The 14,245-nt window shown below is 33.4% G+C and overlaps 1 protein-coding gene across 1 annotated transcript in view; it reads right to left on the bottom strand.

The window, feature by feature from the left end:
* The window catches only part of LRP1B (LDL receptor related protein 1B), a 1,499,204-nt gene that overhangs the window by 294,851 nt on the left and 1,190,108 nt on the right, over positions 1-14,245 (bottom strand). The window contains exons 44-45 of the mRNA XM_044913608.1: positions 1,421-1,613; positions 662-787 (exon numbers count right to left, since the gene is read on the bottom strand). Coding sequence (XP_044769543.1) covers positions 662-787; positions 1,421-1,613 — 319 coding nt within the window. The remainder of the gene's footprint in view (positions 1-661; positions 788-1,420; positions 1,614-14,245) is intronic.

A 14,245-nucleotide genomic window follows, 5' to 3' on the forward strand; every position in this document is an offset into this window, starting at 1 on the left:
GTCTTAATGTTAAGGATAAATTAACATTCTTTATGTTGCTGGCTAATTTCTCATGGCAATATTGGAACACTTGAATGCTTATTTATTTTGAAAACAGTTTGAAAATTTAGCTGCTAATAAGTGTATACTGTAATGGTACTAATTAAAGATTGTAATGCCTTTTGGGAGGTATAAACATCATGCAAGGCTGCAATGTTGCATTCTTAATTAACTGTTTGGAAATGATTACAAATAAGCTGCATGAGCCATTCTCTCTCATTTACATACTGTGAGGGACTGAGTGGTTTTACTACAAGGCTACTGATCTACTGCCTATATACTGGTTTATTTCAGCTTTAATTAATTTTGCTATTGACTTAATTCTCAAAGTTGTAACCACAACTTTTCACGTGATTTGCAGGTATTTCTCTAACCAATCCAACACCTTCCAGCCCGCAATAGGGAGTACACCATTTGTCACTGTTCTGGTTATCATTATCTATCCCATGGTGTTACAACTAAGTAGAATGGTGAATCGAGTTCTTTTTAGAATAGAGAGACATGCCAACTGGGCCTCTAAGATTGGAGGAGAGTACAACTTCATGAACACTAAAACAATTTCAGTGTCCATGTGTGCCTTTTGAGGAGTGATGTCATATCACATTTCATTGTCTTTACTTACTCACACATCTGTTGTCATCCAGTAATATTCGATCCCCCCTGCAGGAACAATTCACTCTCCCATTAGGAGTTAAAAGGCACAGGTCATGGCAACCTCCATTTAATAATGAACATGGAGAAAGTTCACCTGCAATGAAGAGGCTTTATTGGTAACATTTTATATTGAATTTCTATTCTATGTTAGATAGAGATTAACAGTAAACTGTTAGGCTGCCCCCATCTCTCAGAGATATAAACAAGGAAGATTCAGGACTTTTGAACATGCAAACATCACAAGAGATAAGAACATTAGAAAAACATGTAACATAAGTTATTACATTACATCTTCTAGAACATTAGTCAAGGATGCCACGGCATCAAATGAACTAGTAACACTTAAAAACACACTGACACTTCAGGCTGCAATTTTTGTAGATATTCCAGTGATTAAAGAACTTTTAAGCCCAGATGTAAAGCTTATTTATCAAGAAGTATTATTTTCATGGAAACAACTTGATTGGAATATTCAAAGATTGAGAGTGAGAGAGAATAAATTTCCAGAAACAAGTGATTAAAAAGGAATTGTTCTTCTGGTGAAAATTAAAAACTACAGAAGTTACCTTGAGCATTTCAGATAATTTTAATGTACTGAATAGTCAAATCCTAAACACTATCCCCAGGAACTTTAAGAAAACAAAATCCAACTAAGTATTGCTAGAAAACATAACTTTTTGAGAGATTATATAATTAAGAAATACATTTGGTTTCTAATGTAACTTACAGCTATTGGTGTCATTGGCAACAGCTATGATTCCCATTGGTTGATGTGGAATATCAGAACGAAGAATTTTTGTATCTCCTCCTGTGTACTTGTTGGAACGCAGAATAGCTCTTCTTCCCCAGTCTGACCAGAAGATAAAATTGTCATAAACAGCTAAACTGAGGAAAGTTCCTGGCCCAGATTTGACAATCACCTGAAATAAATGTAAATATATATATATTAAATGAATATATAGATATTTCTATATCCACATCTAGTTTTGCTTCAAAAAATTTAAAAAAATAAGATTAGTTGGATTTAATCAATAAAAATCATCAGATAAAAATGCATTTTACTAAATGTATTATCACAAAATTCTTTATAGCTTATTTTAAATGTTTTAATCATTCTTAGTGTTTACAATATGTTTATTTAATATTTTAAGTATATTTCTATTTACTAATCATTCATTTCATATAAGCAACTGCATTTTTTCAGTATTATGAAACAAAATCACCAGGTCAAAAACATGAGATTATGATTACTAATAAACATTTATCTTTATTAAGAATCATCAAACATCCAGTGAACACTCATCAGACTCTCAAAATATAAAAGGAACATAAAGAACTATAAGACCCAGGTTTTTCCTTCAGGAAAATTTTCACCATGAATGATTAAACCAGATATATATGTACTGGAAATAAAAGTTTAAAAGTAAATACCAAACTTCCACTTAGGGCCAAAATAAAGGACTAGATTACCTTCTTAATAAAACAACTAAAAAACTGAACAAAATATATAAAACAAGGCTTTTCAGTATATTGGACATCAGGTAACAAAGGACAAAGATTCCTAATTAATTTAGGAAATAAACTGAGTGTGTCTCATAATGGCCATGGCTAAAGCCCTGAGAGAGATTCAGGTAGCAGCATGGCAGAGAAGAACCCAACAGAACCTAGACAACACCCTGAGTGGGATAGGGCTGAGAATTAAAGGAGGACAATGGGGTTAGATCTCACAGGGAAGAGAATGTAATTGAAAGAGAACTCTAGATATCTGCATAGGGCTGTCCTAGGGGACTCAGCGAAGTACTATGCACATGCACAAGCATCTGAAGCAACAAGAATTAGAAGAGTTCCCAAAATTCACACAGGTCCATGAATTGTGCTTGTTAACACCAACGAGACTAGAAAACTTTCCAATTCATGGGAGTCTGGATAGAGTAGCTGGAAGGGTCTTGCCTCAGCAATGAATTAATTAACCCTAGACTAACTCTGCTCTACTCCTAACAAAACCTAAAGGAAGACCTCAAAGGATCAAACTGTTCCCAAATAGCTTAACTGTTTCCCAGGACAGAGCTCAGGTATTTTAATGGAAATATGAAAAAGTTACCACTAAGCTACTAGGCAAGAAAAGACGCAAAAGAAGAAGAAATGTCTCAAATTAATGCCCTCAACAAAAATGCTAAAACAAAAGTATAAAAAGGGGGGGGGGAATAAAGATCGAGAAATCAAAGAAATAGTAAAAAGAGAAAAAAGCAATAGAGAAAAATCAATGACATTTTATTTTTTTTAATTTTTTAAGTTTTTTTTTTTTTTAAGATTTTATTTATTTATTTGAGAGACAGAATGAGAGAGAGAGCACATGAGAGGGGGGAGGGTCAGAGGGAGAAGCAGACTCCCTGCTGAGCAGGGAGCCCGATGTGGGACTCGATCCTGGGACTCCAGGATCATGACCTGAGCTGAAGGCAGTCGCTCAACCAACTGAGCCACCCAGGCGCCCAATCAATGACATTTTAAAAAAATGGTTGAGAACCATAAAATGGACAATACATAATGATGAAGTGGGGTTTATTCCAGAAATAAAGATTGATCTAACATTTAAAAAATCTATTAGTATAATTTACCATACTAACAGACAAAAAAAGACAGCACATAGGAAGATCTTAATAAATGCAGAGAAATTATTTATAGGATCTAACATCCATTCCTGATAAAAACCCAGAATAGAAATTAAACTAAGAACAAGAGGAATGATCACTCTCACTTCTACTCAAACTTGTTCTAGAGTTTTTAGTCATTATAATAAGGCAAGAAAACAATTTTTGTTGTTGTTGTTACAGATTGGGGAAAAAAAGAGGATGAAATCAAACTGCATTTATTTGCAGGTGAGATAATCCTCTACATAAAAAATTCAATAGACTCTACAAAAAAATAAAAAGCTGCTTCGACTAACTAATATACCTAGTAAAGCTGTATGATACAAGATTGCTACAAAAAATTCTATATATTAACAATAAATAATTGAAAATTAAAATTAAAAAAAAATTTACAGTGGTATAAACAAATATGAAATACTTAGTGACTCATATAAAAATAGCTATAAAAACCTAAAAACTACAAAACATTGTTAAGAGAAACTAATAAAACCCCAAATAAATAAAGAGAAATGCCCTATTCATGGTTTGTAAGATTCAAAACTATTAAGATACCATCTCTCCTCAAACTGGTAAATTATACCTAATCCCCATAAAAACTCAGCAGACATTTTCTAGAAATTGACAAGCTAATTCCAAATTTTGTTTGGAAATACAAAATATCTAGAATACAAAAAAATGGTAAAAAATAAGTTGACCTAATAAATTGACAGTTACCAAGACAGCATAGTATTGGAAAAAGATAGAGAAATACATCAGTGAAACAGATGAAAGAGTTCGCAAACAGACCCAAACATATATGGATAACTAATTTTTGACAAAATTTTTAAAAAAGGAGAGTTTTTTCAACAAATGGTACTTGAATAAATAAATACGCATACACAAAAACTAAACTTCCATCTATATAAAAAAATCAACTGAAAGTATATCATAGACCTAAGTGCAAAATATAAACTATAAAACTTCTAAAGAAAAATATGGAAGAGAATTTTTATAATCTTGGGGTAAGCAAAGATTTCTTAGGTATGACATCAAAAGCATGATTCATGAGAAACATTAATAAAATGAACTCAGTCAAATTATAAAACTTCTACACTTCAAAGGACAGTGGTAAGACAATGAAAAGATAAGTCATAAACCCTAAAAAATATTTGCAAATCTTAGGTCTAGCAAAGGACCCATATTGAGTAAAAAAAAAAAAAAAAAAAACACTTCCAAAACTCAAAAATATAAAGAATATATAACCCAATAAAAAATGGGAAACAGTCTTGAAAAAACACTTTATTGAAGAAGATATATGCATGGCAAATAAACATATAAAAAGATTATTGACATCATTAGACATCAGGGAAATAAAGTTAAAATTACTGCACTATTCTTAGAATGAAACTAAAATGGCTGAACATGTGGAGGAACTTGTGGAAATAGAAAATGGTACAACCAACTTGGAAAACAATTTGGCATTTTCTTAAAAAGTTAAACATTCAACTACCATATGATCTACCCTTCTATTCCCTGGCATTTATTTACCCAAGGAAATTAAAGCATATATCTATATAAAGACTTGTACACAAATGTTCACAGCAGCTCTACTTTTAATAAGCACAAACTGGAAGCCACTTAATGTCCATGTACAGATTTATGCGTAAACAAACTGCATATATCCATATTATCCTATGCTTGGGTATGTCCTCAGGAGCTCGACTTTAGCAAAATTTTTGCTAAGTCAGTTTAGCCAGAATCTTGTTATCTAATCACCATCAATATCTGACTGAATTCTTCATCCCCTGTACTCTCCTGGTGAAGTCTGATCACTTTGGCCTGCCATCACCGAGAATCTTGTTAGGTCAGTGTACCCAGAATCCTCCCGTACTTCTGATGTTGCCTCTTAGAAATTGTCCATCCATTAGCAACCCACTCTGCTCCTTGGCTATAAATTTCTACTTTTCCTTGTGTTCAGTGTTGAGTGCATCTTTTCCCCCTACTACAAAATTCCACTGCAATACTCCCTTATATATCTTGTGATAGTCCTGAAAAAGCCTACATTGATGTTTTAACAAGTGTCATGGCTATACTTTTTCCTTAACACATACAATATAATACTACTGAGGGGGAAAAAGAAGATGAACTATTGATGCATGTAACAATATGGATGGATTTCAGAAGAATTATGCCAAGTGAAAGAAGCCAGGCAAAAAGAAATACATAGTATATGATACCACTCATATAAATTTAAAAATGCAAACTAATCTATGGTGACAAAACAAACAAACAAACAATGTTTCCCATGGACAGAGTGGGCAGGGCAGGATGGGAAGAAAGGGATTAAAGGGAAAATTAATGGATTTATCATCTAGTCATTTTATTTCGCTTTTGCTTCTAACCCTAAACCACAGGTGGCCTACCCAACTAGTTCTCAACTCTTTAGGAAATCAGTGGATGAACAGAGCAATAGTTAAATATGAGCATATACTTGTTAGTTGAATGAAGATCTCAGATATCCAGAAGAGAGAATGTGACATGAAAAATACAGAAAGAAAATAACCTTACCACGGATATACTTAGTCATCGTTTTGAATTAAGAATATATATTTTCTCTCTCTCTCTCCCTCCCCTCCCCCTTCCCTGCCCCAGCCCCCTGCAAGAAGGCAGGCACTGCAAGCCAGGAAGAGGGTTGTCACCTGAACCTGATCATACTGGCAACCTGATCTTGATTTCTCAGCCTCTAGAACTGTAAGAAATAAATGTCTTGTTGCTTAAGCCACCCAGTCTATGGTATTTTGTTATAGCAGCATGGGCTGATTAAGCCAACAGTTTCAGTCCTTCCTCTTAGAAGAGCCAAGTTTTAAGATTTATATCTACTTTAAGTTTCAATAAGTATTTTTTTTTTAAATTATAATGATGAAGGAAAGATTGTTTGCTATCAGAGTGTAAAAATGATAGCTGTTCCAATGTGCTATCTGGGAAGATTTTCCTGAGAATGGGGATGATGAATAGTCAATAGGAGAGGAAAAGAGAAAGACAGAAGGAAGGGCATGGAGCAGAGAGAAGACATGGTATAAAAGCCAAGAAGAAGGGGGAACATAAAATGTGGGGAAAATGAACAAAGAGTAAGGGAGCATGAAGGTAGCTCAGACATCTAAGAGGATCTCCTGAAAAGCCTGGTGAGAAAGGCCAAAAGGGCAAATGTATAGGGCTTTCCTTCTTATAGACCAAGGCCATGGATCTGAGTTTTGTTCTGAGAGTTATAGTAAATCACTCATGTTTTTTAAGCACATTAATATCATTATCGGTTTGTAGTTTTAAAGATTATTCTGCCTCTGGTGTAGAGACTAGATTAGATAAAAACAAAAGAGCTGCAGAGAGACCAATTAAGATCAGCTGCATTTGTCCAGAAAAAGGATAACACTTGATATTTTATGAAGGGTGAAGAAGAATACAAATAGCAGAGCAGTATTTGTAAACGAAGGACTTCCTAATTCACTTTTTATCAAAACTCATGAGGCTTTTCACTCATTCATTCATTCATTAGTCCTTTTACCATTATTTTTCTGTAAACAGTAAAAGCTAACACTTCATGAATGCTTACAATGTACGAGATGTGTATGCATTACAGGTATAAAACCTAATTTTAATCTTCACATTAACAGATAGGTAGAGACCATTTCATCTCACATTCATTGAAGAGGATTGAAGCTTAACAAGGTTATATAATCAACCCAAGATCACAGATTTACTAAGGGATTTGAGGCTATTTCAGACCCAAAGCAACTGAGATCTGATTTCAATTTTATATATAAAATTTGCAGGGAGCCTGAGTGGCTCAGTCAGTTAAACGTCTGCCTTCGACTCAGGTCATGATCCCAGGGTCCTGGGATAGAACTCTGAATGGGGCTCCCTGCTCAGCAGAGAGCCTGCTTCTCCCTCTCCCTTTGTCCCTCCCCTGCTTGTGCACTCTCTCTCTCTTTCTCTGCGAGACAAATAAATAAAATATTTAAAAAATAAATAAATAAATGAAAAATAAAATTTGCCCTAGGGGCTTCTGGGTGGCTCAGTGGTTAAGCATCTGCCTTCAGCTTTGGTCATGATTCCAGTGTCCTGGGATTGAGTCCCACACCCACCTCCCTTCTCAGCGGGGAGTCTGCTTCTCCCTCTCCATCTGCCCCTCCCCCAGCTTGTGCTGTTTCTCACTCGCTCTCTCTCTTAATAAATAAAATCTTTTTAAAAAATTTGCCTTAGTTAAAGAAAGTAGAGAAAGTCTTTGATATTAGCATATATGTATGTACTGTCTTTATTATTTTATCTATGCTCCTTCGAGTTAGGAACTATAGTAATACCTTTGATTCTCTTTTCCATCCAGTATCATATTTTGCATGAACTTTGATGAATCACTAAGAATGAAAACAAAATTTTAATAGATATAAATAAAATTTTTTAATGGATAACAAATAGCTAGGCTTATGACAATGAAAGTTTTTCTATGTTGTTACCAAAAGTCTATTTGGAATATAGCAACCTTTATGAATTTTAACACTGATTGAGTTTAGTAGTTTACTTCTCTACTTCTGCTGACACAGAGAAAGAGGAAAAAAAGCAACATTAAACTCAGTCTATAATTATACATGTGACTTTAATAGGGTACAGTAGGTTCTACTAAGAATTGAGCTGACTTCAGAAATCTCATTTCACTGGTTAGAGTTCCATGTGGAACAGAGACGTGAAATCCACTAAATTATACCTTTTCATCTCCATGTTAAAACATTTTTATCATAAGTTCACAAATACTGCACCTTGTAAGCTTAATCAGCATCTTTATTTACAGTGCAGAAGCTTTGTCATCATAAATTGCACTTTACCATGTTATATGGTAATGTACCATTATGGCATAATTTTGAGGCATTTTCACCTTGAACCTATAAATAGGCTCATGTTTCAAAATTAGAATTCATATTCATTCAGAAAATGCATTTCTTGACACAGCCACTTAATCTCACATGTGTCCTCTAGATAGACAATTAAATTGGTAATGCCACAAATACTTGAAATTACGTGTCACGAATTTAATCACTAATCACATGATTACCCATCTTGAAACTTCCCTGGTGCCTTATTGAAAGCATTAGAACCAATGAGAAAATACTAAAAATATTCAATTTTATAAACCAGACAACATAATTCCAACACCCAGATGCTAAAAGTTGAACCAAACAATTTAAAAGCCAAGCAAACAGGAAGCTTCCCGAAAACCCCAGTTGATTGCCTCACTGCCAGGATCATAAATGATCATTATGAGAAATGACAACTTGGCCCCTTGCCACAGTCAGGTGTGACAAGTGTTACAGGTTACAAAGAAACAACTGACGTTGTTCTAACTTTGGAGAGAATGGTGATGTGGTTAATCAGCAACTCAAAACTGAGAAATATCTAATTTAAGGATAGCTGGCTATATTTAACTTGCGTGACTGAGTTGAAGACTATGAAGTATCAAAACGTCATTAGTGTCCAAACAAATTTGAAAAGAACAACATTCACAGCAATCATCTAAAAGAGTGCCTATTGTGTTACCGGCCTTGGTTAAAGAGGCAAACCTGTCATAGAGGTAGATTAGAGAAGGAATTACTTTGATTTTATACTCCTTCTTTCTGATCTCTCTATTGACCATACTCAACCAGACACCAGAGGACAGTAAGTCAGGTGACCACAAGAAAGCCTGCTGGGGCCAGAGAACAGGTGGAAGAAGGTTTAACACTACATCCAGATCCAGAGGATACGCTTGAGAGAAGTAGTAGAAGGGAACCCTATTTTAGATTCATTATTTTGACCCAAATAAGCTATTTGCCTTCTTGGAACTCAGTCCCCTAATCTATAAAATGGGATAGTAAAAAGCAACGACTTAGCTTTGCTCTTATTTCAAGGAAAGAGATAGGATAAGATATTCTCTAAGGTCACACAGAGGACTAAAAAGAAGAATAAACTGTTATATCCCCCAAGTGTTATAGCCTCTCCTAACTGGAATTTGAGCAAGTTTCTAATGTTTTGATTATTGTGCTTTCATATATGATTGTGGTATTAAAGTTATAGTTTGTCCAAATTTCTAATTTAGATACATTAGTTTGAGAATCCAAAGCGGATAGTATTAATAAAGAGCAAACTTTAAAAAAAAAAAAAACTGAATCTATTTTTCAGTAAGTTCTTTCTGCTTTGAATTCCTTCCAAAAATGTCCACTGTGAGACCCATTCAGGAGTGACTTGAGAATCCTTTCCCTGCTGCCCAAAGCAAAATGGCTCCTTCCTCTGTATATCCAGACAGTGTCTACACACATTTATTATAACACTCAATAGAGAAAATCATAAGAGCTTATATTTTATCCATCTCCCTGGCAAGACTGAAATATTTGAAACCAGCAATTTTATCTTTCATTTTTGTAACTCAAGTGCTTAGAATAGAACATATTTAATGTTCGATGATTATCAAATCAGTTAATAAAAGAGTGATTAAAAAACATTTCTTCTTGTGTTTGAGTTTCCTTGTTTTGCTTCTCAATTTTTAAAGGTATATTTATCTGAACTTTGAACTCAGCTTTGTACTTTACTTGGTTGTGTACCCAAAGATATAATCTTTTCTTTGTAAAATGGCATTAGCAAATTTGTGTTTTACTGAAACACTCTAGGCATAATCTTCCTAGGATCACATTCATGCCTTTGATAAATATTTCAGTGCTGTTACTCTCTAGATCATTGTCTAAATACAACCCTCCTGGCATTTTAATATTTTACTAGGAAAAATGAAGAGCTAGTCAAAGAAGTATATATTAAATCAAAGCCTCGTATGTCAAAGCTATACTGAAATGCCAGTCTTAATTTTTCAAATTGGGATTTACTGAATATCTGACAAAAATCAAATACTATTTTAGATGCTACATTGTAAGAGGTTAAAAAAAAAAGTATTCTGCACAAAAGGATGATTATTTGTATGCATGAAGATGTGTTTTCCGGTGTGTGTATGTATGAGTAAAACTATACAGGAGAAGGGTAGAAAGAAATTCATTTAACACTACATCTGTAAAGAAAGTATAGCCTAGGATTATCAGCCTGGGCTCTGAAGTCAGAATGTTTGGGACTGTTTTTGAACTTTTTCTTATTGTGCAACCTGGGACTTGTTATTTCACTTCTCCTGGCCTCTCTTTCTTCTTCTTTAACAAAAAAGCAGAATTCATACGTATCGTAAAATTTTAGAAACTGTTAAATAATATTCATACAACACTCAGCATGTTTACATAATAAGCTCTTCATAAATGTTTGCTATAATTATTTTTGCATGATGTGGTAGCAATGAGATAAGCTTGTAAAGGTAGTTTTTTAAAATACTCTGAGTCTTATTCCTATTTTCAAAAGTGTTACAAATGATAAAGAATCAACTTAAAAAATAAACTTTTACAAGAGATTTCCATTTGTAAACAATGCTTTTTCAACTTCTGAGACCATCACATCATCAAACCTATGCTTACAGGTAAAATTAATGTCCACTTTGGTAAGATCCTTGAGTTCCATTTCTCTTTTGGTTGCACGTCAACTGGAAATTTCTGAGTCACAAAGGTTATTAAGCCAATTTATTAACTTTGAGGGAAAATTAAAAAGTAGTGATTTTAATTAAGCAAGTCATATTACATTGAAGCTGACTGTCCTGAAACTCCTATCACCCTGAGTGTTAGAACTCTAACTGATTTCCAATTTTGGAAATCAAAGATTTTTGTTTGTTGTATGTGTGAAGAGAGGGGTTATATCTCTTTGGAACATCCTGTTTTAAACATTCTAAACATTTGCTGTTCTGAACATTCTAAACATTTGCTAGCCAAAGCAAAACAAAGTAAAACAAAAAAATAACCCTCATTTGAGTTGGGGAAAGGGAGGTGGGTGGGGCGATGGGGTAACTGGGTGATGGGCAGTAAGGAAGGCATGTGACGTGATGAGCACTGGGTGTTAACTGAACTGATGAATCACTGAACATTATATTAAAAACCAATGATGTACTATACCTTGGCTAATCGATTTTAAATTTAAAAAGTAAAGATTAAAAAAAAAACACTCATTTGATTTGTTAAATGTCACTTTAAGAAAGTGATGACAGATTTGTCATTGAAGGTTACATCCAAAATGTGTACTTAAGTATTTTTATTTATTTTTATTATATTATCACTATTTATACTATGTAAAATTATAATATATGATATTATTATTTTACCGATACACTATATTTATTAAATCTTATACCTGTGGTCACAGGTTATTCCAAGGTCACTTCAATAAAGGTGAAAATATTTATAAAATTATATGTAATGGCAGCAAGGTGAGTTAATAAAACTCTATTTGAATTTTCATAAATATGTGGTAATATCTTAAAATACTTCTTTATTAATCAAATTAAAAGACATAACTGTTAAAAAAATAAAAATAAAAAAAAGACATAACTGTTGAAAAAAATAAACTCAATGAAAACTACTGTAGGATCAGGCTGCATTGACTATACATACTTTCATATACACATCTTCCTTACTATACATACAGTTTTTTCAGTCAACTTCGCTGAAGCATAATTTACATACAAAATGCGTTGAACTTATTTTTAACAATTGCAATAATCATGCACACACTCCTTTCCATCTCCAATTCCCAACCTCACACCCTTTTCCTCAGAAGTGAACACTGTCATCAGTTTCTTGAACGATAATACATTCTTGTAAAATGCTGCTTATTTTCAGAATGGCAAAAAGTCTTACACAGTTGTTAGCATGATTGCCTATGATCATTAAAATTAAGAAACATACTCTAGAAATGTGTCTCAATTTAAAATTCATCTTATTCAATAGAAGTCTATTAGATGAAGCAGAAACTCAAAACAAAAAATTAACAGTAATGTAAAAAAAAAGTAAGTAAAAAGTTACAACCTTTTTACATCCAGATGTGAGTGCATCTATACATCTAATCTTTTTTAAGATTCTTCAAAGTCCTTGAAATGGTTTATGATGTCTTATATGACCTGACCCCTGCTACCTGTCTGGAATTATCACCTACTATTCTCCATATTCATTCTCTATTCTGGCCACAGTGCTCTCCTGATTGTGTCTCAAATATATGAAATACATATAGGTTCTTCGCACTGGTTGTTCTCTATGCCTGAGAGACCCTTCCCCAAAATACCCACTTGGCCAGCTAGCTCACCCCCTTCAAGAATTAACTCAAAAGCACTTTTTCAATGAGGGAAACTTACCTTGATTTCCCTACTACAACCTGCCTCCCTCTATTATGTCACACTCAATTCTTTCTTCCAACTCTACTATATATGTTATAAAACTAATGAACTTCAAAAACATTGTGCTAAGTGAAAAAAGCTAGTCACAAAGGACCATATATATTGTATGATTCTATTTATATGAAATGTCCAGAATAGACAAATCCACAGAGACAGTATATGGATTTATGGTTGACAAAGGATGGGAGGAGGGAAGATCAAGGATTGATGGCTGAGGGTGCAAGGTTTCTCTGTAGTGTGATGAAATGTTCTAAAATCGATTGTGATAATAGTTGCACAACTCTGTGAATACACTAAAAGCATTTTATTGTATGTTTAATTTAAATGGGTGAGCTGTATGATATGAAATGGTATTATGGTCAATCTGTTTAAAAAAGAAAAAGAGGGAGGAAGAAGTAGAAGTGGTGGAGACATGATTTGATTCTAGGCTCCAGGAACAATGCCCTTAACTATGACAGCATAGAGGTAACAACAGCAAAAAAAAAAGAGCAAAATACAATATCTGCTCTTAAAAAATAAATATATAGGCTACAACATCAAATAATACATTTTATTTTTTATAAAAATACACAAAACACATGTAGTAGCCATGTATATATATACATACACACACATACATACACATGCAATACATATATACACATACATATACATACATACACACACAATGTCCAGGTAATACAAGGACAATTGAAGATGTTAAACAATGCCATAGTATGCAATATGCAAATCTAGACTTTGAAACTCTACATGCCATGTTACCTGGTTTTTACAACAGAAAATTGCAAATAACAAATTCCAAATAACAAAGTTAGAGTGGACCCTATATTAAAGAGATTTAAGAGACATATCAGTGATTGACAATATATGGAATTTATCTGGATCCCAATTCAGACTGAGATGCAGATGATAGGCTCATATATGTAGAATATCCTAAGGAAGCCACAAAAAATTTACCAGAACTAATAAATGAGCTGAGTAAGTTCAGAGAATAGAAAAAAAACCAATTTTATTTGTGTATACTAGCAAAAAAAGTTGCAAATTAAAATTAAATTAAATGAAAATTGTAATAACAACACAAAATATTACATACTCTGGGGCAGGAAAAGTATGTGTGGAATATACTGAGAGGGCAGAAAATAACGACTTGTTCAAAAAATGATGGGGCATGTCAAGAGAAGGCAGGATTCCACCTGCAAAGCTTCTCAATGACCATATATGGGACAATTTGAGTAACAAAAAATAATGGTAATAGATTATAATGCATAGAATAAAATAAATTTCTATGATTCCATACTGACATAAATAATTGAAAAAATAAAAGATAAATAAATAAATGGAAGGATGGCAAGAGGAAGTTCTTCTTTACAGGAGATTTTCAATTAATAAATGTAGAAGGAACTGACTAAAATTGAAAACTATCACTTGACACCTACTACAGTAATTGTTTCAGTCAGGAATCATGGACACGTGCTAAAATCCAAAGACTCTTTTCCCAAGAATATTTATTAATTTCATAGGGACAAAAAGTAAATTTACAGTGGAATCAGATGTCACTTTAACCAAGTGATTAAAATTAATATCACTTCTAATGAAA

Source organism: Neomonachus schauinslandi, chromosome 3 (genome assembly GCF_002201575.2).
Source record: "Neomonachus schauinslandi chromosome 3, ASM220157v2, whole genome shotgun sequence".
Classification (NCBI taxonomy): Eukaryota; Metazoa; Chordata; class Mammalia; order Carnivora; family Phocidae; genus Neomonachus; species Neomonachus schauinslandi.